The sequence below is a fragment of the Pipistrellus kuhlii genome, unplaced genomic scaffold, assembly GCF_014108245.1.
Source record: "Pipistrellus kuhlii isolate mPipKuh1 unplaced genomic scaffold, mPipKuh1.p scaffold_m20_p_4, whole genome shotgun sequence".
Classification (NCBI taxonomy): Eukaryota; Metazoa; Chordata; class Mammalia; order Chiroptera; family Vespertilionidae; genus Pipistrellus; species Pipistrellus kuhlii.
This window is the reverse complement of record NW_023425540.1, coordinates 12,748,092-12,775,071: the sequence shown is the minus strand read 5'-3', so window position 1 is coordinate 12,775,071 and position 26,980 is coordinate 12,748,092. Positions and strand designations below refer to the sequence as shown.

The 26,980-nt window shown below is 38.2% G+C and overlaps 1 protein-coding gene across 1 annotated transcript in view; it reads left to right on the top strand.

The window, feature by feature from the left end:
• The window catches only part of DNAH5 (dynein axonemal heavy chain 5), a 193,852-nt gene that overhangs the window by 145,319 nt on the left and 21,553 nt on the right, over positions 1-26,980 (top strand). Inside the window, exons 59-70 of the mRNA XM_045571576.1 lie at positions 3,261-3,464; positions 4,835-5,014; positions 5,676-5,813; positions 8,342-8,477; positions 9,129-9,445; positions 10,497-10,652; positions 11,572-11,754; positions 20,071-20,314; positions 21,300-21,414; positions 21,899-22,089; positions 23,878-23,999; positions 25,697-25,846. Coding sequence (XP_045427532.1) covers positions 3,261-3,464; positions 4,835-5,014; positions 5,676-5,813; positions 8,342-8,477; positions 9,129-9,445; positions 10,497-10,652; positions 11,572-11,754; positions 20,071-20,314; positions 21,300-21,414; positions 21,899-22,089; positions 23,878-23,999; positions 25,697-25,846 — 2,136 coding nt within the window. The remainder of the gene's footprint in view (positions 1-3,260; positions 3,465-4,834; positions 5,015-5,675; positions 5,814-8,341; positions 8,478-9,128; positions 9,446-10,496; positions 10,653-11,571; positions 11,755-20,070; positions 20,315-21,299; positions 21,415-21,898; positions 22,090-23,877; positions 24,000-25,696; positions 25,847-26,980) is intronic.

Sequence of the window (26,980 nt, the reverse complement as noted above, 5' to 3'; positions counted from 1 at the left end):
AGATCTTGCCTTCTCTTTTATCTTTCCAACTTCTCACATTGCTCTTATATGTGACATGTTTTTCCTTGCTGCTTCACTATTCCACCATGCACTGACTTCCTTAGACCTTGAAGTGCTCCAGGTTCTCCAGTTTTTCAGCACCTCGTCTCTCCTCTTGTTGAAGTATGATTGACATGCAAAAGGCTGTACATATTTAATGTGTACAAATTGATGAGTTTTGGGACAAGTATACACCTATGAAACCATCATCAACACAAGGCCATGGAAATATCTATCACCTCCCAATGTTTCCTCCTTCTCCCTTTAATATTATTATTATTATTATTTATGGTAAAAATATAACAAGATCTACCCTCTTAACAAATTTTAGATATATAATATAGTATTGTTAACAATAGGCATTATTCTGTTTACATCTCTAGAACTTACTTATCTTGCATGACTGAAACTTTGTACTCTTTGACCATCACCTCCTCATTTCTCCTTCCCCTCAGCAACTACCATTTTACTCTCGGCTTCTATGAGTCTATTTTAGATTCTACATATAAATGAGATCATATAGTATTTATCTTTATGTGTTTAAATTTTTTCACTTACCATAATGTCCGGTAGATCCATCAATGTCATGAATGGATATCTTTCTCTTTTTTAAGGCTGAATTATATTTATTATAATTCAAAACATTTTCTTTATCCACTTATCTATCAGTGGATGTTTAGGTTGCTTTCATATCTATTGTGAATACTGCTGCAGTGAACATGGGATGCAGATATCTCTTTGAGGATGTGCTTCCGATCTTTATCTTCCCCTGCATCTATTTTAGACATCTGAGCATCTCTGAAAGTGTCTGATCAACAGAGAGAAGACAATGACAGTGTAAAGAAACTTCTAAGCCTTTATTGATCTCATAATTCCTAATGGCATCATAGGAATAGAGCACATGGCATCTCAGGTTTTGCTTAAAATCCTGCATTTTCCCCAAGACTTAAAAGGCTTAGCAACTCTTTTAATATTATAAAGTACTTTCCAGTACCCTCCTAATTTAGTGCTCTCTGCCACTAAATTATCCTGCATTATGTAATCATCAGTGCAGAAATGTGTGGGAACTGGGGTAAGATGATTGGGGTCGTGCAAGATGGTTTTTTATTAATTTCTTTCATTGGTTCTGCCTCCATCTTTTTCCCTCTTTGGGAGCTTTTGAAATCTTGAAATGTGATACTACCAGTGTATACAAAGAAAGTTCCAGGTACACCCAAACCCTTAGCAGTTTGGCGTCAGGCTACATAAATCAATACAACAAATAAGGTAACAGCAAAGAATGTGTCTCTTCCTATCTCAATGCTAATATGCCTCCAGATGTTAAATAACTATTATATTGCAATGATGTATGGGAATTATATAACAGTAATATTGCTTTGCATGCTGAGAAGAGAGGATTTCAGCTGAAATAGATTTAACTTCATTTATAACCTTCTCTGCCACTTCTTTTTACCTAGGTACCCAATTCTGTTTGAAAATTCTCCTTTCTAAAGCTAAAGTAAAATAAGCATGTTCAGCTCTTAAACCTCATATAACTTTAATTTGACCCTGCATTCCCCATTGGCTGTTATTATATATCTTTCTTTTCTTTCATAGCCACACATCTCAAAGAAAGATCGATCTGCCATCTTTACTGTTTTTTCTTTTTTACCACAAATTCTTCTTCACCTTCAGCTGTCTAGCTTTCACAAATACTAGTCTATTGAAACATTTTCAAAATATATAGTTACATTTCTGCTTATCAAGTTTAGTGGTTTTCTTCTTTTCTTTCTAAGTCCTTGGAGAAAAGATCATTAGCTTTGATGAGAAGGCCACTGGGTATTTTCTTTGGCAGGAGAGATGCAGATGCAAATAAGATGGAAGGTTTTCAAGATCTGGAAGGAATGAATGTACACTATTTGTCTAGGGAGTGTACTGTATTTGATTTTTATATTTAACTAGAGTCCCGGGGCATGAAAATTTATGCATTCGGGGTGGGGTGGAGGCGGTCCCTCAGCCCAGCCTGTACCCTCTCAAAATCCTGGACCACTCATGTAGGGTCCCTAGGCCTGGCCTGAGATCAGGGCCTATTGAGGCTTTCCTTCCCTGGGCTGCAGGCAGCTGGCCTCAACCCCACCACTGCCACTGCTTGCCATCTGTGCAGTGCTTCCCCCTCCCCCCAACCTCTCCCTGCCACCAGTGGCCTCTCTCTGCAGGTTACAGGCTGGGGTGCAATGGCTTGGCTGGCCTGGGCCTCCCTCTTTCTTTGCTGGGGGATGGGGCCAGCATTGAGATGGGCTGTATGCCTACCTGATCGCCCTTAACCACTTGCCTAGCTACCTGATCACCCCTAACCGCTGGTCTGCCTACCTGATCACCCCTAACTTCTTGTCTGCCTACCTGATCACCTCTAACCCCTCTGCCTGCCTGCCTGATTGCCCCGTACTGGCTTGTTTAGGGGTGGGGCCAGCACTGACTTCTATTAGGTCAGCCTCCAGTCGTTACTGGACATTACCACCCAGGGTTTTTTTTTTTTTTATATATATATATTAGGATATTTACCACTACTTATTCCAAAAAGAATTTAAGAGATAGAGCCAGTTACTATCAACCAGCATGATTCTATGTGATTATTAAATAATTTACGCCATAAGAGTCTCCATACTGGAAATGGAACAGAACTTTTCTAACAGCTTAGTAAAATTCTTATTGCTCAAGTTCTGTCACTTAAAGGTCAGTTTCCAGCTAAGAAACCTCTAATTATTCAATCTGTCAGCCCTGGGGCCGCCCGCTAGTGTCAGTCCACTGTGACAAGTCAGAGTTACTTAAGAGAGAGAGGCAGATTCTTGACCTACATAACTAATGACTCAGAAAGCACTGCAAATACTGGAGTTTTCCTGGTTGAGGATCCCTGGTATGTGCATAAGTGCTGACTACTCTTTTTTTTATTTCAGATTACACTCTCCTGCTTTCTGACACTAAGTGGTCTGTACAGTTTTAGGGAAGTCACAGCTCCTTATAGGCTCAGCAGTGTTTCTCTCCTCATTGTCAGTCTGAATTGTAAACAATGGAACTTCTGGGGACATGGGTTTGTGTGGGATTAAATACGAAACTAGTCCCCGTGACTGCATCTGTTTAAAAATGTTTGTTTTCCTCTGTCAGAACTGTAGCATTTAGGGATGAAAGGCTTGTCTGCACTTTTCTCACCTGAGACCGAATGCTAACCTCCTTTCCTCCCCCAGACCATCAAGCCTTCGGACATCGCCACCGTCCGCACGCTGGGCCGGCCCCCTCACCTCATCATGAGGATCATGGACTGCGTGCTGCTGCTGTTTCAAAGGAAAGTCAATGCGGTGAAAATTGACCTGGAAAAAAGCTGTACAGTTCCTTCCTGGCAGGAATCGTTAAAACTGATGACTGCAGGGAACTTTTTACAGAACCTACAGGTTCGTCGTTCAAATTTTTATCACTTTCTAGAATTTCTTTATATATAAAATATGAGTAACTTATCATTTATATGTGTGCAACTATCTTTTTTCACTTTCTACCTTAGTTCCTCATTCCATTATTGGTGTCTTTTGATAAACAGGCGTTCTTAACTTTAATGTAGTCCAATTTTTCAATATTTTCCTTAAGTGCTCTCTGCACTCTGTTTAGGAAATCTTTGCCCACCTCTAAGGCAGAATAAATGCTTCTGAGTTTTTTTTTTTTGTAGAAGTTTTATTGTTTCATCTGTCATATTTAGATCTTGAGACAATTAATTGGGGATACCCAACCCACATCCGAGTGATAACTTTAGCTCTCCTTTCATTTAGCTTTTAATTCAACATTGCCCAGTGGCTTCTGTGGCTACATTATCATACAGCAGCTATAACAATAAGTAGCTTATGAAACTAGTGGGCCACACAGACTTAAGCAGATAATTAAAACATGAGAAACTTGTGCTCAAACAGGTAGGAATGAGATAGTGTTTTACCTCACATTACATTTCTTCTCTGAAGGCTTGTTTCACTGAGTTATTTAGACATCAATTTTTTTTCTAATTATTTAATTACTTTTTAGATGATTATTTTTTAGATAATTAATTTTCTAAAACATTTAATTATCCTCTTTTAGATGACCAAACACCACTTTTAAAAGGTCCAAAGCCATTGTTTGATCAGTATTTTCTCTTGATGTAAGAAGGTATTCCTGATACATTTCTTTCTTTTTTTTTCTGATACATTTCTGCTATTTAAAATTTTTTATTCCTCAAGAAGATAAAAATTGTCTCATATTTTTGATAGTTCTATGATTAAAAATTAATTCATCACCCTCAAGGCCTAATGTCTAAGTTATTATCTTCACATTTCAGGCGAGTTAATCGAACCTCTGTCTGAATGTATTAAGGATTTAGTTGCTACTAAATGCTAAATATATATGTCCTTAGGCTAAATATCTCTTGGTGTATTTGTTTTCCATTGTTGTTTTTACAGGTTTGTAATTTACCTATTTAAGACTAATGACATGACAATTTTATTGCTTCTGAAATCCTAATAACTATTTTAGTGTTCATCACTAAAATACTTTCCTTTTCTTTGGATCTCAGAAAATTTATTTAGGGTTGGTATATCTTGTCCATAGAAGACAAAATGTATTCCAACTTCTTTATTGTCATTGCTTAGTCTGCTTTCACCTTTAGGACTTTTGCCTAATATCCTAAAATATTGACAAAATATGACATCATTCTTTCATTTCACTGTCCATTAGCATTGTGAGCATAATGAGAATATGACTTCATGACAATTTGACTTAATTTTATGCCTTTTTCCCATAGCAATTCCCAAAAGACACAATCAATGAAGAAGTGATAGAACTTTTGGGTCCCTACTTTGAAATGGCAGACTACAACATCGAAACTGCTAAACGTGTATGTGGGAATGTGGCCGGTCTTTGCTCCTGGACCAAAGCCATGGCATCCTTTTTTTCTATTAACAGAGAAGTGTTGCCTCTGAAGGTAAGCCTTCCAGGTAGAGCTGCATGGTATGTGCATGTGAGGGGCCTCTAGGTCAACTGGGTCTTGACTTTTCATACAGCCCAGGAGTTTTCAGCCTTTGGTATTATTGTCCTTGGGTTCATGGGGACAGCAAGTGACAGAAAGGCTTCACACAGGATGCTTCTTTCTGCTCCATAATCCTGCTCCAGTCAGCATGGTGTGAGCCTTTAGGCACAGACGCTTTGTGAGGGAACTAAGCCTGTGTGTGCTGTTGGTAGTTTCCTATACATTGCCAAAAAAACCCCACAAACAAAAAAACAAACACAGAACACTATAGCACAAAATCCCCATGATAACATCCAAGGTCTTGAGCCAGGAATTCTGTAAAAGAGATAGGATTGACACATAGACATTGGTAGCCTTGATTTTACCTTTTGGTCCCAGAAGCATAGAATATGGGGAAAATTTGCTCACTTCTATTCTAATGAATTCTAATTTTCTGCTTGTGAACATTTACATCAAGTTCACATGAAGATTTGGTCTTGACTTAACATAATTTGAAAAGACCCTAAGGATGGAACAAAGAGCAGGTATAACCAGGAGACATAACTGAGTGTTCTCAATCTCTGAAGTGCTGGATGTTTGCTTTGCTGCCACCCCACACCTCCTGTGTCCTGTGCAGGCCAACCTGGTGGTGCAGGAGAATCGCTACGTCGTGGCCATGCAGGACCTGCAGAAGGCCCAGGAGGAGCTGAACGACAAGCAGGCAGAGCTTGATGTGGTGCAGGCCGAGTATGAACAGGCCATGACAGAAAAGCAGGTAACTGTCCTCTGGTGTGGGAGGGACCGTCACACTCCTCCACGCTGTGGCAATTCCTCTTCCTTTCTTGCTTTCTCTCTGCAGAGGTTTGGTTTAGATCAAGGCTTCATTGGATTTATACAAATGCAAACACAGCACATCTTCCCTCACTAAGGCTTGATGTTGTTTCTAGCAGACACTAAGGACCACTGGTGAGACTTCAGGGTGTTCAGCCAAAATAGGAGTCAGCTCTGGAACATGAACATTCTGAGTTTCCCTGTAATGGGGAAGATAACTACTTCTTACGTAGCTCATGTTTTTCAAATCAGATCCTCCCACTTTATCTTATTTAATCTTTGAAACGATCTTTTAGGCAGGTTGAATAAATATCGTGCTTCTGTAAAGCACTGTATTGTGCTATTACTACAAAAGCAATTCATGTTCCTTATAGAGAATACACATAGATAACCTTGACCGGACCACTCGAAATGTTTTGCTCTTTATCACTTCATATTTGAACATATGCCTCGAATTACATGTATTTAAAATTTATTTAAAACTGTTATAGATAACTAAGTACATACTGCTTTATAAATGGAATTTTTAATCTAATTATATATCATGATTACAAATTTTTATGAGATTATTATTTTTAAAATATATTTTATTGATTTTTTTTTACAGAGAGAAAGGGAGAGGGATAGAGAGCTAGAAACATCAATAATCTCATAGCCAAAACTGGTTTGGCTCAATGGATAGAGTGTTGATCTGCGGACTGAAAGGTCCCAGGTGTGCCCTCAACCTATGTACATACCCTTGACCAGAATTGAACCTGGGACCTTTCAGTCCGCAGATCAACACTCTATCCATTGAGCCAAACCAGTTTTGGCTATGAGATTATTTTTAATGGCTTCAAAGTATTCTTATTCACAACATACCATACTCCATTTAAATAATCCTCTATTTTTTTTTTTTTTAGCATATACAGTTGACCCTTGACTACTGTGCATTTGAAATACATGGGTCCACTTATATATGGCCTTTTTAAAATAAACACTCATAATGCTGTAAATGTATTGTCTCTTCTTTATGACTTCTTTAATAAGTTTCTTTTCTCATATATATATGTGGCCCAGTGCATGAAATCTGTGCATTGGTAGGGTCCCTAGCGGCTGCCGGCTGCTGGCCAAGTACTTCTTCCCTTCTCCCGGATGCCTGCTGCCACCGCAACCATCCAGGGCCTCCTTCCCTTCCCGTGGCTGACTCTGCCTCCTCGTTGAATTCCCAGATGGACTCCTGGTTGAGGGGACAATTTGCATACTATACCTTTAGTATCCTATATAATAAAAGGGTAATATGCAAATTGACCTTAATGGTGGAACAACAGAACGACCGCTCGACCAGTCACTATGAGGTGCACTGACCGCTTTTCAGTTCCTCCCCCCATTCATCAGGCTCTGATCACCTAATGGCGAACAGGGAACTGGGGGTGGGTGGTGGGTCAGCTGTGGGCAGCCAAGGAAGATGCCCCTGATTGCAGGCCATGCCTAGGGACGGTACCTGTGCACAAATTTCATGCACTGGGCCTCTAGTATAGGATAACATTTAACATACAAAATATGTGTTGACTTTATGTTATCAGTGAGACTTTCAGTCTATAATAGACTATTAGTAATTAAGTTTTTGGGGTTTCAGAAGTTATTATGAATATTCAACTTTGCAGGATGTTGGTTCCCCCAACCTTCACATTGTTCAAGGGCATATATATATATATGTTTATGATGTAAATATATATATTTATTATACACGAACTTCTAGGGACTGGTTACACAGATAAATCTTTATTCATATCTATCATTATTTCATAAGTATAAATTTTTACAAGTAGAATTAACAGTTGTCCTTTAAACATAGAGAGTCAGAACCATTTATTTTTAATAACTAAGCACCTAGTGGCAACAGTATGAGGAAGTCTGGTTAAAGGACTTCATTGACACAAGGAGCAGCAGGGAGGGATCTGCTGAGTCAAGTGCGGCTGGAGTTTGAGAAGGAGCTTCAAAACCCCACAATCTGAAGATAATCTCAAGTTTTACCTGATGTGAAAGGACATGTAGTGTAGATAAAGCGATAATGATGCTGGAACTTTAACATCAGAAGTTGTTCTAATTTTAAAATAAGTATACCAGTATATATTTCTTTATGTTTTTTTTCGTGTGTGTGATTTATGATATTATCATGCATGCTTGTATTTTATTTCTACTTTTCTTTTAGAGAAATCATAAACGATACAAATTTCCATGATTTCTCAGTTGTTCATGTCTAGGGAGGGTCTGTTGGCTCAGGGCCCCACATGAGACATCCATTCAAGTTCCTTAAAGAGAGGCTTAGGCAGAAATAGGCTCACGGGAACTGAATCCTATGCTCTCCAGGAAATGAATGGCTAAAATGTCTCAGAAAGGCAGATCATATATAATGTTTTAAGCTGCATTTTCCAGCCAGAGGCTGTATTTATCTAAACTAAAGTTCTCTCCTGGTTTGACCTTTTTTAGACCTTGCTTGAAGATGCCGAGCGGTGCAGACATAAGATGCAGACTGCATCTGCGCTGATCGGTGGCTTGGCAGGAGAAAAAGAAAGATGGACAGAGCAGAGTAAAGAGTTTGCTGCACAAATTAAAAGACTTGTAGGTATGTAAATTCCTGTATTAATGAGGTCACGTGTTGAGTGTGATAGGAGTTAGCAAATTTAAGCTGTAATCAAAATACAAACTCTATTACTTTAAAGTCCTGTGTGTTTGTGTGTGTGTGTGTGTGTGTGTGTGTGTGTGTGTGTGTGTGAGAGAGAGAGAGAGAGAGAGAGAGAGAGAGAGAGAGAGAGAGAGAGAGAGAGAGAGAGACTCTGAGACTGCAGTGTTTCAAAGAATGAATATTGGTCTGACAATCCATGCAGTCCGTATTGAATGTGTTAATGACCTTTAAACCTCTTATTATCAGGACATTGAATTCTATGAATGAAAGATTATATTGACCAAGATCACTTTGAATATAGGCTCTGACTTCTAAGTATTGTATCTTAAACTCAGAAGTCATCCTCCCAAATCCAACAAGAGCCAAAATTCTCCAGTGCTTGATTATAGCAGCCAAACCTTGGTGGGGCATTTGAACCCTGTTTAACAGTCAACCAAACTACCTCTTATTCATCAAGGCACAGCAACATGTGGTGACGATTTGGTTCTGGAATTTAGTTTTAAAGAATGTTTTTTTCCTTCATTTTTAATATTCTACACAAGTACAAGTCTGATCATAAAGTATTTCAGTGGTGTTTGTTTTCCATTTTAGGGGATGTATTGTTGGCCACGGCTTTTCTGTCTTATTCTGGTCCATTTAACCAAGAATTTCGCAATCTGATGTTAAATGACTGGCAGAAGGAAATGAAAGCCCGGGAGATTCCATTTGCTGACAATCTGAATCTCAACGAGATGTTGATTGATGCTCCTATGATTAGTGAATGGAACCTCCAAGGCCTACCAAATGACGATTTATCTATTCAGAACGGAATTATTGTCACAAAGGCATCTCGCTATCCTTTGTTAATTGATCCGCAGACTCAAGGCAAAATCTGGATTAAAAATAAAGAAAGCCAAAATGAACTCCAGGTAATTTGTGTTTGGGTATATTTTTGTTAATAGTCAAGTTTTATTGCCCCAGAACAACAAGTATCCAAGAATAATGAAAATATTTGTTATTTAGAAATAATTGTATCTATTTATCTATCTATCTATCTATCTATCTATCATCTATCTATCTTTATCTTATTAACAGAGCTGTTTTTTGTTAAATTTACTTATTGGTTTATTTTATTAATTTATAATTACTGCCACATCTATAAGAATAAAGATGTAATATGCAAATGGTGGTTATTCCGTGAAGTGTAACTACCAACCAAGTAACCACTGGATCACGGATCAGCAGTAGGGTGGGGCACCGAGAGCTACAAGCAGTTGGTGGAGAGCTATAGGAGAGGGCAAGGCCGCAAGCTATGGGGAGGGGGTGTGGCTGGGAGAGCTACAAGAGAGCAGGGCAGCCAGTGGAGAGCTATTAGAGGGCAGCAGAGAGTTACTGGCGAGCTACACAGATTCGTGCACAGGGCTACTAGTAGCATTATATTAGTTTCAGGTGTTCAACATAATGATCCAATGTTTATATACTTTACTAAGTGATATATTGCAATAGAATATTCAATATTAATATTTAGATATTGATATTTAGAAATAATTTCTAAAAGTTGCATTATTTGCCTTAGTATTGATTGCTACTAATGACACCTTTTGAAGGCCTCAGACTCTCTTCTGTTAGGGTCCAAGGCTCTCTTTGATAAACAGAGCAGGAGTTGTGCCACACTAAATGACAACACTTTATAAAGACCCTTTGTAATTATTCCCTGATTATTTATCACAAAAGTGATGGTGAGGGAGAGGCAGCATTGCCACCCAGAGATGTTTTGTGCTTCCCACTAAAGGGAAAAGAATGGGAAGGGTTTAAGCTTTCTGTATCCCTTCACCCCAACTATGGTTTCAAGTCAGGATCTCTGAATTCTCTGTACCTGCCTCCGGTGACAGAATGCTTAGGTTCAGCTTTCTGTGAGTTATCTCTCTGTGTTGCATCATGATATCTCTGTTAAGAGCAACATTTTGATCTGGTTTCTAGATCACATCTCTAAACCACAAGTACTTCAGGAACCACCTGGAGGACAGTCTTTCTCTGGGAAGGCCCTTGCTGATCGAGGATGTTGGGGAGGAACTAGATCCAGCCCTGGAAAATGTTTTGGAGAGGAACTTCATTAAGACTGGATCTACCTTTAAGGTGGGTTAAGCCTTTTGATAAATTGTACAGAACAGTTACCATGAGACCAGGTCAATGTGACATAGATGAAATTTTCTCAAAAGGCAGGAAGTAACTCAAATTTGAGTTCGGGGCAAGAGGCATTTGCTTTGTTTTCCTACACTTCCTGAGTTGGTATTAAAGCCTTCAGGAGTAGTCCCTTTAGGATTATCTACTTGACATGTGTAAAAAAGTCCGACTCCATTTTGATGTTTGACTGTGGACAGTTTTCAAGCCCCATCATGCCTCTTTCCCTTTCTGTCCCAAATCTGGACAAGCTGTGAAGAAAATCTGGGTACTCTCTCTGTCCTTTGGCACTGGTGGAAAATTAACATCATGAAACTCCCTGTCAATGCACATTATTTGAACCATCATTCCAGCCCCATACCCTCCTAAAACAACTCCCCCCTAACCATCTCAAGAGGATTTTTGGACCTGCTTGGGAGCGTACCCTAATCTCCCAGAAAATGTCATTATGCAAGTAGTAAGTTTTTCTATCTAAAAGGATATTTGACTCCATCAGTCTAGTCTTCTGAATGGTGATAAATTCTGTATTTATTGCATGGTATATATTGAACTTCCTCTCTCCTCTCCCTCTCCTCTCCTCTCCTCTCCTCTCCTCTCCTCTCCTCTCCTCTCCTCTCCTCTCCTCTCCTCTCCTCTCCTCTCCTCTCCTCTCCCTCCCCTCCCCCCTCCTGTCCTCTCCCTCCCCTCCCTCCCTCCCTCCCTTCCTTTCTTCCTTCTGCCTTGAAGTCATATGAATGCCTGAGGATCATTTTATTTTTAGTATAAATTATCTCTAGGTACATAATTGCTTATAGCAATACTTGATCATATACAGAAAGACAAAGTAAGATGTAACTTTGTTTTATTACTTTTAACTTTCTTTTTACTAATAAAGGTAAAAGTCAGTGATAAGGAAGTAGATGTGATGGATGGCTTCAAACTCTACATTACCACCAAACTGCCCAACCCAGCCTACACCCCTGAAATAAGTGCTCGAACCTCCATCATTGACTTCACTGTCACCATGAAAGGTCTAGAAGACCAGTTACTGGGTAGAGTCATTCTCACAGAGAAACAGGTGAGTGAAGTATGGTCATACCCTCTTCTGCATTATATTGTAATTCTTTCATTAATGAAAACAATGTGAAAAAAGTTGTAATAGGATTGTGTTCCTGTTTTATTCTGTAAAGCATTATTATTTCCCAAGTGTCTTAGATAACTGCTAACCAATATCCACTTAACATATTTCATCTGCATCTCATAAATCACATACCTATCATCACTTGATTTCATAAAGATAAATGATATAACTATGAGAATATCAATCTTATTTTCAGTCTCATTTTTCTGATTTTTTATTTATTTTCCTGAAGAGTTTGTTTTATTATGAGTTCTATGGACTTTTAGCTTTCTAGTACATGTCTAGATTTTTTCTTTCATTCAATTAATTTGTGATACTTTTGGAATCTAAAATTAAAACGCTTCACTCAAGTAACACCAAACATTCTTAGTTCATATTTGCTATTTAAGAATGTTCTGTGTATGCTGTGAGAAGATAGAGTTTCACTGAGCTCAATTATGCTATATAAGGATAACTAGATCTCTCTCTCTCTCTCTCTCTCTCTCTCTCTCTCTCTCTCTCTCTCTCCTTTTTTATGGGATAACTAATACTCAATGAATAATGGTCAATAATATAGAAACCTCCCTGTTCTGAATCAGCATTTTCTCTAGGGAATGTATGAGTCTTAGGCAGAGAAATCTAGAGGATTTTAGCGGATTTTAGTAGGACTGCTTTGGTGAAACCAGATGGACTCTGAAAGTTACTATTGATTTTCTTCTGGATCCTTAGTTTACTTTTTGGCACCTAGCTACACTGACCTACAGATTTATTTTGGTTGAATTGGCAGAATTTTTGGGGTCTGCCCATCCCATTACTTTTACCTTTTTTGTATATTGTATCATGCTTGAGCCCTTCCACAAATAAAATATCAGGAAATAAAAAAATGGCAAGAACGGATGCCAGGATGCCTGCCATACACTAGCTATCAGGTGATAGCACCTTCAGAATATGTATGTACTTGTTTGTTTTTGGCGTCTCAGTGGAGGTAGTTGAGGAAGCTGAGCGCTGCTGTGTCATGATGGCATGAAGGACTGGCATCTTGATCCACGGGATGTAATGTCTTCGGGGCAGGACCCAGGGCCATGTTTGAGGCTCTCCCTCACCGGTGGCCCTGGCCTCAGGGAGATAAGGGACTCTGACGACAGTTTGAATAATATCCTCGTCCTTGGTTTTCTTTCCATTCAGCTCAGATGAATAGAGTCTCCTTAGAAAATTATTTAGCCTGACAGATTGTGGTGGCAACAAAACAGAACAGCCCAGTGCTGAGCCGTGATTGTGGCCACGGAGGTTTGAGATGAAGCGAGGAGCAATTTAAGCTCCTTTGAAAACAAGACTACAAACAGCTTTGAAAAGGCAATAAGGAACCCTGGCCCAGCCTCTTTCTTACTTCCTGGGAAAGTTGAATGTTTTCTCATTATCAGAATCCATTCCAGTCTCACAGTAAACCATTCTTACAAAGAGTGTGGTCAGAGTAACGTGACAGGACAGTCATTCCTTACAATAGTAGAGGGTCTCTTACCCTGAACACTTTATAATACACATGCAACCAGTATTTTCTTTTCTCTAAAGCAAAGTCTCCCTCCTGCTGGACTTAATTTTGGAGGATTTTAAGTGGCATACATTTCACAAGCAGCTTGTTATTTTGAAGCTTCTGTTCTTCCCACAGTATCCTCGAATCTGCTCTGATGACTGTCTGTCCGGCCTGGGTAGTGGCACGTGGCTCTGAGGTGGCCTCTGGTGCTTTCTGGGCATTGCCTGTAATCTAGTGACTCAGTTGAGAAGAGCCCATGTCTGTGTCCTATGAACACAAACTAAAAAAGTTTTCTTAGGTTTAAATTGTTCCTTTGACTTTATTGATGATGTAGTTAGTCTCCCTGTGATCACTTTTTGGGTGATTTTGAATATGAATGTAAAATGTCTATATAAAATGTTGTAGAGCCAAGGGGGGTATCGGAAGCTAGGAAGGCCCCACCGATGGGAAGTTGATGTTGGAAAGCATCTAAGAAAATCCCTTAAATGCAGGGCTGAAACAAATGGTGAGCGTCTTCAGTCGGCATGAGCTATGCATTCACCGGTCTGTAGGTTCTTCATGTGGAAGGTGGCTTGGAGCTGCAAGGAAAAGACCACTATTGTCTGGTTCCATCATTTACCAGCTTCCTAGTGTCCCAAGAACACGGGTAGTGAGGGGGCCTCTCACAGGGGATCTGGTCTCAGGAATGCTCAGCTGTACAGCTGGCTGGACCCACAGTTTTGTCAGCCTCAGAAACCAAAGGAAACCCGAGAGCCTGTGAAGGCAAGGAAGGCAGACTTTTGAACTCACTTTACACTTTTCTGTGTGCTTCAAGGCAGTCATTTTAAATGTGTGAGCTGTTCAAGTTCACACCAAGGCCATATTCAATTGTTGACCTGATTGATGTACCTGTGAGTAGATTCAGACAGCCTCTGTTGTCACCAGAAGGTGATGGATCGGGACCATTTGAAGCAGGCAGCAAACCAGTAGCCCTCCAGCAGCTTTCCATTAAAGAAAACTCAGTCTCCTACGCTCACTCTGACCTTGGTCCTAGAGAACAAGGAGGAAACTCAAAGAGACCTCTGCAGTATTAGGAGAAAAATACTAATATCAATTAACAACTTCTACTGTCACGCAATGCAAAGCCTCGGGGGTGATTGTTGTTTAGAATTCCGGATGAGCAGACAGGCAGATGATTGATTTCCTTTGGAGGTAGAGGAGCCTGAACCTGGTGGAGCTGATATGGGAAGTCATTTAATAAAGACACTAAACAGACAGTGTTATTGCCAGCTCACTGGTAGGAGAGAAAAAATAAATCTGTTTCCGAGTTCTGTTGTTTAATCTTTCTGTTTTAATTAGCAATCTAAAGTGCAGAAGAGAAGCATCTTAGGGAATGAAAGCCTGGGTGATAACTTGGAAATGAGAAGTCTGAAAAGCTGTCATCTCTTTTCTGTTATCGATTTCAAACCTTTGGTTTCAGGTGCCATTTATGTACCCAAAGGATTTTAGTTTTCATTTGCTTCTTTGTTGAATCCCTTAATTTTTGAGCATTTAATTAATAAATAGTACATTTCCTGAAATTGTATTGAATAACTGCTGTGCTTTCTTATTCACTTTGGGGATACTTTTCACAGTTTATATAAATTTTTACATTGTAGCCTTAGAATATAGAATACAGAGCACACATGTTTACTGTTGTGTGTGTGCATATATATGTGTGTGTGTGTGTATGTGTGTGTACGAGATAATCTCTTTGTGGGAAAAATGCATATAGACAAAATTATTTTGATTAATTTTTCTCCTTCATATTAATCTAAAAAAGAACTATCATTTTATGTAGTCAAAAGAAATAAATTTAAATCAGTCATACAAATTAAAATATGCCCAAAATTTTATCCCAAAGTAGGTTTTCTATTTTTAAATCTTGAGTGAAAAGCAAGCAGCAATTGTTCTATTTTCTTTCAAAGATAACTTTCTTTTCCCCACAACTATGGTCTGTTCTAAGTGTTCAGCCACTTTTGTACATGTAAAACATATTTTGCTTTTGTATCCCAAATATTACTTTAAATTGAACTGTTTCCTTTGCAGTATATTATTCATTGCTTTTAAGCTTTGGGGGAAATGTAGTGCTTAGCCTTATTTCTAGCCTTTGGCAATATAAATGTAATACTGTAATTGACAAATTTATTTTAAATAGTGTCAACAATAGTATTAAATTGACTACACCATCTCAATAATAGTCAAGCTTTTATTTACTACTTTTTAAATCAGGAATTAAATAATTTGCCACTTATTGAATGTATTACTAATAACTGTGTTTATTTTATTAATAATGGTTTTTAAAGCAACCTGGAGGCATAATTTTGGTCTCAATCCCATATATAGGTAGTAACAGGTTGTGTGAAGCATGTTGAGAATTTTGACCTTTTCCCAAAAGCTAGGGAGATCTCCTGAATGACTAGGAGCAGAAAAGGGAGACCAACTGTGGTCAGAGTAGGCCACCATGGAATACTTAATACCGTATTTTCTGGCGTATAAGACGACCCCCTAATTTTACAGTTAAACCATAGGTTTAGGCCTATATTTGCTGTATAAGACTACCCCCCACTTCCAAGGCAACACCAGTTTTTTTTAATTAAATTTTTAATGAATGACATTTTTTGAACATACCGTAATATACCGTACGATAAATGGAAGGTCTCTTCACAAATGGCAATGCCATGAACTTGACTGAGAAACAAGAAATCCAAAAGAGAACATTAACAATGATGGCATCATCTGGAAAGAAAATTACATGAAGAACTTGTAGAAAACTCTTGTTTGTGTGACTGATTGAGACGATAAGAGATTTTTCTAGGCAGAGGAGCATTGTGAGCTTAAAATCCTTCAAAATCCTCATCATGTTCTTCTTCTGACATCATAAGTTCGTTCATCAATGACCTCTTGTACATTTCTATAATAAGACAGTTATCATATGGATCAAATTCCGAATCAGATGGTGTGGCTTCAGCTTCGGCTTCCCCTTCATCTTGCCACAAGAAGTCATCCTCCATACCGTCCAAAGAATTTGATATGCCACACTTCTTGAAAGACCTGATTACTGTTTCTTCAGTAATATCATTCCAGGCTTTTATGACAAAGTTACACAAAACATCCAATTGTGGCGCACACATGTTTCCTCCTTTTGTGAATAACTTTTCGCCACTAATCATCCACTCATTCCACTGTTCTCTAATGCGATCTTTAAATGGCTTGTTTAGGCACACATCCAGTGGCTGTACCAATGATGTCAATCCTCCAGGAATAACTGCCGCATCTGTGTTTATTCTTGCCAGCTTGTTCTTTGTGCTGGTAGTTAAATGAGCCCTGGACATATCCCACACCAGTAGGCTACGTTCTTGATGAAGTCCACCTGGTCGCCTACTCCATACATTAATCAAGCCATATCTTTACCCCTTCTTCATCCATCCATCCTTTTACATTCACATGTACAAAAACTCCTACAAAGAACTTGATTTTCGGCATTGTTTTTCTTTTAAAAATAATCATTGGTCTTAGTTTGGCACCATCAGCTGTACATGCTAGTACCACTGTAAAACTGGACTTCTCATGTCCTGTCGTTTTAATTAACACTGTTTTTGCACCTTTTGGATTAACAGTTTTATTTCTAATCATATCGAAATTCATAGGAGTTTCATCCATATTTCCGATCCGACTTAATGCATAGCCATGTTTCTTGCGCTGTTGTATTACATATTGATGGAAAAGACTTACTTTGCCGTCAAGATCTGTAGGTAATTTTTGTGCAATTTTGGTCTTTTGCCTCAGTACCAGATTGTGCCTTTCCAAGAACCTAGTACTCCAGGATACAGTGGCCTTAAATCCTTTGCTGTTATCTGGGTTAGATTTAGCCCACTAAAGTGCAAACATACGTATTTTGTTTTGTGTCACTACATAACCATTTTGACGATGCTCAAGAACCATGTCTACTACATGCTTTTCGAGTTCTGGCCAATAAGGGGTGCCTCTTCTTAATGCACACTTACTCCTTGGCATACTCTTTAATGCATCTTCATTTGCTTTCCAGTCTCGGACCATCTTTTCTGTTACTCCATATTGTCTTGCTGCAGCACAGTTATTGTGTTCCTTGGCAAAGTTTACAACTTTCAGTTTGAAACTGGCTTCAAATTTCCTTCTTCTTGCTGGAGCCATGACGGGTTCTTTTCTACCAGCCATTTGTTGTACACCCACTAATCTTTTAGGCCAGGGTTATACAGTACTGTAGCTTCAGCCACACACAGAATGTTCTATTACGGTACTTTTTAACTCACTCTATGTGTCCTGATATAGCAGCTTTGGCTACACAGAACGTTCCTGTGCTGCAACTGTATGTACCACGGTGAGCCAATCACAACAAGCAAAGGTTCAAAGGTTATAATAGACTGCCTCTCTGACTCTGGCCAATCTGAGCAGGCTTTTTACTAGAACACAGTGTAGCTTCGGGTACAGAACATGTATAATTTGCATGCATAAAAAGCCTGCTTGGATTGGCTAAGTTAGAGAGGCGGTCTGAGCAGCCTTGCAGTGATTGGTGTGGGATCGAGTTAGAAAATTCGTTTAGGGGCATATCAAGACGTTTTTTGGGATATACTCGGTGTATAAGACGACGAGAGAGAGAGAGAGAGAGAGAGAGAGAGAGAGAGAGAGATTTTATTTATTTATTTATTTATTTTCCCCCCTGTTGACTTTTTTTCATTTCAAAGGTCGTCTTATACGCCGGAAAATATGGTAGTTAATGCCGCAGTTAGGGCAGGGGCTATGTCATTGGGGGGCGGGATGGACAGAAGAAAAACTGTTGTTCAGGAAACGACCCAGTAAGACTTGGGGTGGCTTTTGGTTTTTCAGTCTCTGCTCTCAATTCCTGCAGAAAGAGAAGCACATATTCTGAGCATGAGTGCAAGAGTATAAAGTCCTTTAAAAAATCCCCTTTCATCACATCATTTGCTTTTATGATAGTATATGAAATCTAAAGTATGACTTTTTGGGCCAACTTGTGATTTTATTTTTCAAACTACTCATTTCTAAGTAAACATTTTAATTTTTCTGAAAATCCATAAGGGAAATGAAACAAGGGAGGGGATAGAAGGGAAGAGACACATTCTGAGCAGCTATTCGTCCAGTTGATGTTTTAGCTGCTTTAATAGGGATAAAGCTATTTCATGTCCATTTTGCAGATGAAGAAACTGAGGTTTATAGAGTTGTGTAACATGGCCAAGTTCATGCAGTTTGGATTCAAACATGTCTTTTTTATGTCAAAACCATCACTCCTCCCACTGCTCTATTCCTTCTCTTACCTGTCTTCAGGTGAGGACTTATATAAAGCTTACATTGAGGAATTCAGAAATAATGATGTTAGGTGTGAAATTTTGGATTATGGAAATGGAAATAATTGAAGTTTTTCCCCTTTAGTTTTATTATCATTATATTTTTTAGTGTAAACATGGTGTGAATTTTTTTTTAATTATAACTGCTTTTGGAAAGAAATTTTATGGTGGTTTTTAAATATCACTTGTTTGTACTAATTTCTACATTACTTCAAAATTGAGATTCTCATCTAGTGAATAAATAAATTAAAATAACTACTCAGGAAACTACCAAATATAGCTAAGTAACAGATGGAAACAAAGCTAATAAGAGCAGGTTTTGCTTGAGTTGCTACATCTCAAAGAATTAAGAATTGATGTAAGTGCAAAGCTTTTGTTTTGCTTGAAGTTTTCCTTTTCTAGAATATTACCAGACCTGACATGTTGTGCTCAGTTGGGAGCCTGGTAGGAGCCTACTCACCTTAACTGTTCAGTCAATGGAATAGAAAGCAGAGGCCAGTGGTTTTGCTTTCCCTTAATGCAATTGTGTTACCACAATTTTGATTTTAACTTCATGGTTGTTCGGTTACAGATAATTTTTATGTCTATACTTCTGATACCAAGACATGACTAGATTTTTAAATACTATTTATTAATTGCCCTTCCCATTTTTAACTTCTTTTGTTAGCTTCAAAGTAAGAGCTTCTTGCATAATGATACTTTCACAAGCACTTCGATTTGGTGCCAGAAGCATTCTGTTATCACACAGTCTATGGGCTTCTTGCTTCTGCTGGCTTGCTCAATGTCATGGCCATTTCCTTCTTCCCCAACCCTCACCTTTTCTTTCCTCTCTTCCACTGTATCTCCCTCCAGTTACCAGGAGGAAGAAATAGCCAATAGGGCCAATACTCTTTTGAAGCCTCTCTCCCATGCTGTCAATAAAAGACCTATAGGGAAGACACATCTTCACTTCCCAGGAGAAAACAGCACCTGTACAAGCAAAGAAGATTTTTCCATTTAAATGTAACTGCAAAAGTAAATGTATTTCATCTGAGACATATATATTTGTCCTCAAACACACTTCAGTATATTTTCAAATATATGTCATCCTCAAAACATGCTTAAGTGTAATCACAAAAGCCACTTAAAATGATTTGACTTTAGAAAAGCAATAGTTGGTAAAGGGAATTTGGTAATACTTTTAGCAAATTTCACATTGTTTGCCACCAGTTCTTCTTTCCTCTATTAATTCTCTTTCTCTTACTTGGATGCATCCCCCCCCAACCAAATATGGTAACTTCTGTAAGGAGCTTGAGGACAGCCCTGTATGTTAACTTTTTAAGGAATGGCCAAACAATAGTTATTAATTAAGGAAGAAAATATACTTATGCAAATTAACAGGAATTGGAGAAAGAAAGAACTCATCTTATGGAAGATGTGACCGCAAACAAAAGAAGAATGAAGGAGCTGGAAGATAATTTGCTTTACCGGCTGACCAGTACCCAGGGGTCCCTGGTGGAAGATGAGAGTCTCATTACTGTGCTGAGTAACACGAAAAAAACAGCTGAAGAGGTGACACAGAAGTTGGAAATTTCAGCTGATACAGAAATTCAAATTAACTCAGCACGGGAGGAATACAGACCTGGTGAGTTTGGTAATGAACTAATGTCACAGGAAAATGAAGTGGGAAATAAATGAGAATTAGAAAAATTGACATTAGGCCAATGGTCTTGCAAAGAGGGGCGGCCATTTATGTCATGTGGCATTTCTATTCAGTACAATTGAGATGACAATATTTTATAGTGATGTTAATTTTCTAGTTCATGTTAGTTGGCAAATGTTTTAAAGTTCCCGTGAACTTGTTTTTATCAATATTCTAGAATGGATAGGGAGAATTTTAAAAGACCACCTGACTACAACTTAATAAAATCTGAGGAATTAATGCGCAAATTTTGGGCTGTTCATTAGTTAGTTGTTCATTATTTGACAACAAATAGCTAGTGTTTTGTTTGTAGTCTTGGTAGTTGGAAGGTAGTTCTTCGGTATAATGGGAGCTCTTCAGTCTTATCCACCAGTTTGAAAATTGGTGTTGTTCATTGGTTACTAGAGGAACCTGCTAAAAGAATTCAATCTCATTTAGTAAGTTACCATTCTTCTTGGGAAAATAATGAAAATCATATCTTCTCCCAACGAAGAGTCAGGTGCATCCTCTTTGCGATGCCTTGTTTTGCTAGCTTTAAGCCAAAATTAGGCACAGCTTCTTCATGGCACTTAAGAATGAGGTCCTTCCACAGCCTACACAACTTGTTAGGTGTTAAAACCTTTGATGTCCCTTCAGTTGTCTTTTCTACCTATAAAAAAACAGCAAAATTTACTTATAGGGGATCTAGACATTCTAAAATGGAAAGTGCCATTTGATCAACACAAACGGTGGACTACTTAAACAAAGCCTATAACTAAGAATTAAATACATAGAATGAGCATCGCTCTAGATTCCCACTGCTAATACATAGTTATTGGTAAGACATGAAAATAGAATTTGTTGTTCTCATGTAAAGTTGAGGCTGACCGGTCCCTGGGTCATTTACTTTCCAGCCTGATAGTTCATGCAGCCTTACTTTGTCTTTCAGTGGCTACTCGGGGCAGCATCCTCTACTTCCTCCTCACTGAGATGCGCTTGGTTAATGAGATGTATCAGACTTCGCTGCGCCAGTTTCTGGGCTTGTTTGACCTTTCCTTAGCCAGGTGTGTGCGCCTGTGGGCAGGCAAACCGAATTCTCTACCTATGGTCTAGGTGATGACTTTACATTTATAGTTTTCTTTAGCTTTGCTGAGTCTCATTTTCTTTTAAGTCTAAGATTAGTGCAATTGCTACTGTGTTAACAAATCATTCTCATGTATCATTTTATGCTCAGAGAAAGATCCACCTAGTATTCATCCATTGATTGATTCCTGTGGTTTCACGTGTTTCTGTTAAACAAGAGCATTCCCCAGACATTGTTGTGAGTGATAATGCCTGGTGGATAAAATTGATTTAGAAGACATTATGGACTCTGTTATTTCACAATGAGAAAATGCTTGTTATTTTAGATTTAGGGGGCTTACCCTTGTTGTGTACAAAATAAGAATTGGTCCTCCAAAGCTACTAATTCTACATTCAAGACGTTGCTTTTATGTACAATTGAAAAGGGCAGGGGGATGAGTCTGATTTCAATGTTCTCTACCCCAGGTCCGTCAAGAGCCCAATCACAAGCAAAAGAATTGCTAATATCATAGAGCACATGACCTATGAGGTCTATAAGTATGCGGTCCGGGGCTTGTACGAGGAGCACAAATTCCTGTTCACCTTGTTGCTCACACTGAAGATTGACATCCAGAGGAACCGGGTCAAGCATGAGGAGTTTCTCACCCTTATTAAAGGTCAATGTAACATCTAAAGCATTGTACACAGCCTCTAAAGCATTGTACACAGCTGCAGGTAGAGGAATGATTGTGAAGATCCTGTGCAGTAATTTCTTTTGGTTATAATAGTTTCTTTGCATTTCATTGAAGATTGCATTTATGTGAGCTATTTGTTCATTTATTGTGGATATTCAATTAGAACCTACTGTGTGCTGGGGCACAGAATAAGCACTTGGAATACATCAGCGAACAAAAAGAATCTTGCATTTGTAGATTTTATATATATTTTTGGGGTGGGTGATACATCAAAAACATGAAATAACAAGTACATTATGCAGTATGTGAAAAGCTGGTAAGCACATGGAAAAAACAGAGCTGGATAAAGGGTGGGAGGGGTAGGGGAGTTTTAACATTTAAATGGGATATATGAGATCATTAATGGAGTAAACCTCCCTGAGAGATGGGTAGGTGAGCAAAGGCCTGAAGCACAGCACTGGCTCTGGGGGCCATTTAGAGGAAGAGTGTTGAAGGAAAAGGAGCCAGCATCAAGGAGGGAAAGTAAGCAAGCAGATAGCTGGAGTGGGTGGGTGAGGCACCTGTGCAGCTCAGCCTGTGGACACTTACTCTGTATCTGCTGAAGCATTGCTCACAGACAGATCCCCTATGCACTGGAACAAGACAGCCCAGGGGAAGGCGGGGAAATGAATTCACTATCACATTCTTGAATGTCAGGAAAACAAATATTTATTTTATTTTTAAAGATATATTTTTATTGATTTCAGAGAGGAAGGGAGAGGAAGAGAGAGATAAAAACCTCAATGATGAGGATCACTGATTGGCTGCCTCCTGCACTACTGGGAATTAAGCCCACAACTTGGGCACATGCCCTGACTGGGAATCGAACTATGACCTCCTTGTTCATGGGTTGATGCTCAACCACTGAGTGATATGGGCTGGGCAAGACAGCAAATATTTAAAGTGCCTGTGGGAATGATAGTAGGGGTCTAAGTGGTTTCATCTACTATACTTTTCTAAACAAAGCCTTTAAAGATAAGACACCATCTTATCTGGGGGTTGGAGGGGATTTTCATGACTTTTCCTGGAGAGTGGATTTGCAGAGAACTTGAAGAGAACCCCCATGAGGATAGTAGGGAGGAGGTGTGTAAATGCACATGCTGTATAACAAATGCATATTCATGTTCATATCCATATCCATCATATAGTAGCAGCAAAGATTCATTCAGCTAGACGTGAGCTTACAAATGTATGTTTATGGACAATTCTCTCTTTCTCTCCAATTTGTTGTCTCCTGTACCTCTTGCTCCTTATGTTTCTTAATTTTCTAAGTTTCCTGAAGCTGAGCACATAAAAGGTGAGTGATCTGGGGAGAAAACCCCTTAGATAGACACACATCATATATTACTGATTTCTGGCCTCACTACTCTGGTCCTCTAGCTGATTGAGCTTTCCTAGGGGAAAGTAGTTCCTGATATCGTAAATCCAGGCATGCATTTCCTTATGGAAATGACTTTGAGCTTAACATCCTTGGCCAGGTGGAGCTAGGATAGAACCCAGTATGTGCCTGACTCCAAAGTTATATTACTGGTTCTTAAATGTGTTTTTGTGAAATCACATATTCTTTCATTAAATTTTAAATCTTGTTCATCATCATGACTTATATTTATGAGCTTAAAAATGTCAATGTAGTAAAATAATTGAAATTAACATAGTTTAAGCAAAAGTTTTTATAGATTGTTTTATAATAAAAAAGTTAATTATAATAGCTTTTTATGTTTAATTCTAAAGGTGGTGCCTCATTGGACCTTAAAGCTTGTCCTCCTAAACCATCTAAATGGATCCTGGACATGACCTGGCTGAATTTGGTGGAACTCAGCAAACTTAGACAGTTTTCAGATGTCCTTGATCAGGTAACCTGTGCTTAGGATAATGTCGCAGTGAGCTGCTACAAAATTCCTGGAAGAGAGGGGTTTCTTAATATTGACACTTGTAAAATGTATGACCTGTGCTTGACCTTCCTCACAGCTCACTTACACTTCTGTACAGCACACTCCACCTGTTGCAGACTGGTCTTGCCCTAACAAAACATTTGCTCAAGAAATCTAACTAATGCTGCCCTGTGCCATGAGTCAGTATCATCAACTGGAGATCCACAAGCAGAGAAATGGATAGATTCAATTAGGTGCAATAATTAATATACTTGAGGTTGTGCCTTCTTTTTAGAGGTTATATGTGAAAAGAAATACTAACAGTCTCCTTTTTTATACTAAATATACTTTTTTGCCTCTTTTTCTTCTGCCTTTCCTTTTACATTGCCTTAGCTAGGCATCTGGGTATGAATCTAAGGCAGATAACTGGCTTCTTATCTATAGAAGTTACTGTCCTTTCATAATCAGTCAGTTGCTGATGAATTGTGTATATATTGGCATCATGGAAGTTGAGTATAGAGAATTAAATCGGGACAGGCCAGGAGGTGGGTTTTTGAATACCAGATGACCAGAGAGAAATCACATTGACAGCAACGTGGCTTTATTCAATTACAAGTTGAAGACTTAAAAACATTTTTTTTTTAACCAGAAAATTTCCAATGCTTGTTTTTTTTTTTTTTTTGTTTTTTTTTTTACTTTTCCAGTTTATGTTGATCAGAAACTTAAATTCTGCTATATTTTTATGGCTTGGCTTACAACTAATAATTACCATGGAATTAGGATACAAACCATTCTTTTAGGTAAAATAACTTTCATTTGGGAGATTTTAATGCACTTTAACTTGTTCTCCCACAGGATGACTCTTAGTGACCTTACCTGGAGCATTACCTGTCATTGAGGTTGTTATCTTCTGGAGGTTATATCTTATACCTTGAATTTCTCTACATTATGTAGTCTTTTGTGATTGAAAGAGGTTATTATTTTTTTATTTTTACATGATACTTTCTAAATACAAACCTGGAATTCTTTTTAAAAAATTAGACCACTAAGATGCTCACTTGGGTATTTAATCAAAGGGGATATACTAGAGTACATAAGATTGTATTTATGTTGTTTGTTCTGTTTTTCAGATGCCTGCTTATGTAATGCTCTTCTCTCTTTGATTGTTTTTAAGCTCAAAAGGATAATGGAGTACTTTCCCCCCCCTCCTTATCAGTTGCCTAAAGGAAGCCAGTGCCTGATTATTTATTGGATATCGAGTGATAGATTTCTAATTACTCTAATTAATAGCATATTGTTCAAAAATCATCTTTTAATTATAAAAACATGTATTAAATACTATAGTTTTTTTCTTTTTTGTTACCTAGAGTGGTCCTGGGAAGTGAGGAAACATAAGAGAATGAGACTTGGTTCTTCATTATGAGAGGATTTCATCGAGCAAATCAGATTTCCTTAAAATAATGAGTTTCCATTGATTTCTTTACTACAAAGACATAAAAGAAATTAAACAACCCAGGGTTCTTTGTACTTTATAAGCTATCTGTAGGCTGTTGTTATTATAGAGTGACATTAGAGCAAATTGCATTTGATTGCTAATTTTTAGACTTTTGGGCACTAAAATATTAAATAAAAAAATTTACTAAGAGATATCATTCATACATGTCCCCTTATATTTTTAGATATCAAGAAATGAGAAAATGTGGAAAATTTGGTTTGATAAGGAAAACCCTGAGGAGGAGCCTCTTCCAAATGCCTATGATAAATCTCTTGACTGCTTTAGACGCCTTCTACTTATTAGATCCTGGTGTCCTGACAGAACCATTGCCCAGGTAAAATGTCCCTATTAAAAAAAAAATAAAAGAAGCCTGGCTGGCGAGGCTCAGTGGTTGAGCATCGAACTATGAAGTAGGAGGTCACATTTCGATTCCCAGTCACGACACCTGCCCTGGTTGCAGACTCCACCCCCCAGTGGGGGGTGTGGAGGAGGCAACCAGTCAATGATTCTCTTTCATCATTGATGTTTCTCTTTCTCCCTCTCCCTTCTTCTCTGGAAATCAATAAAAATATATTATAAGAAATTAAAAGGATATTTTTAAGGAGGCTGTTCTTTTAAACTTAAAGACATATTTAAAATGTTAATCCCAATGAGATTTCTTTGTAGTCTTGCATATATTCTTCTAGCAATAGAATAGTGAAAAATGGAAAAGTAAATGAGAAATAAGTATACCAAGATGTACCTTTAGGCTAAGTGATTTAATAATATTTTTTGGCCCAAAAGGTACAAGAGTGAAATGTTTTTAAGATTGGTGTGTAGGTAAAACATAAGGGTAATGTCTTATTCTTCTGTATAATTTTTTAAATTAACATTGTGGACCAGTAGTTTTATTGCTAGCTTTCTCCAGTAGCCAGGTAAGTTTCTATTGGACAAGTACAAAAATCATTTTACATAAATGTTAAGGGCACGCTTAAAAATTAAATACCTATTGCATGTTGAAGTTATTTATTACATGTTCTTACAAGCTGGTATCTTTTTAAAGAATTCTGGTGATTGGCCACAAGCCTAATAAGAGAAAACATGAGAATTCTCGTGACCATCGCAATGGGTTAACTCAAAAAATGATATGGCTGCTCCATTTTGCTGGTAGTAAAACAATGTCCCCTTAAGTAGGAAGAATGTGAAGTTTCTAGGGAGAAGAGAAACTAGAGAGGAAGCATTTTCAAACTTGTGAGCATTTCCCCAGAAAGTGTCAGAGCCCTTGCTTGATGCAAGGAAATAGGCTGACCTAAACATTTTTAAATTGTATATATTTTACATATGGTTTAAATGTGACTTCTACCTCCACAAGATCACCTTTTTAAAGACTTTTAATCTTCTGGTCTATCATCATGGACATTTACTCACTAAAAAGAGTCATCATATTTTGCCTTTACAATTAAAAGTTTAACTAAAATTTCACATAGGT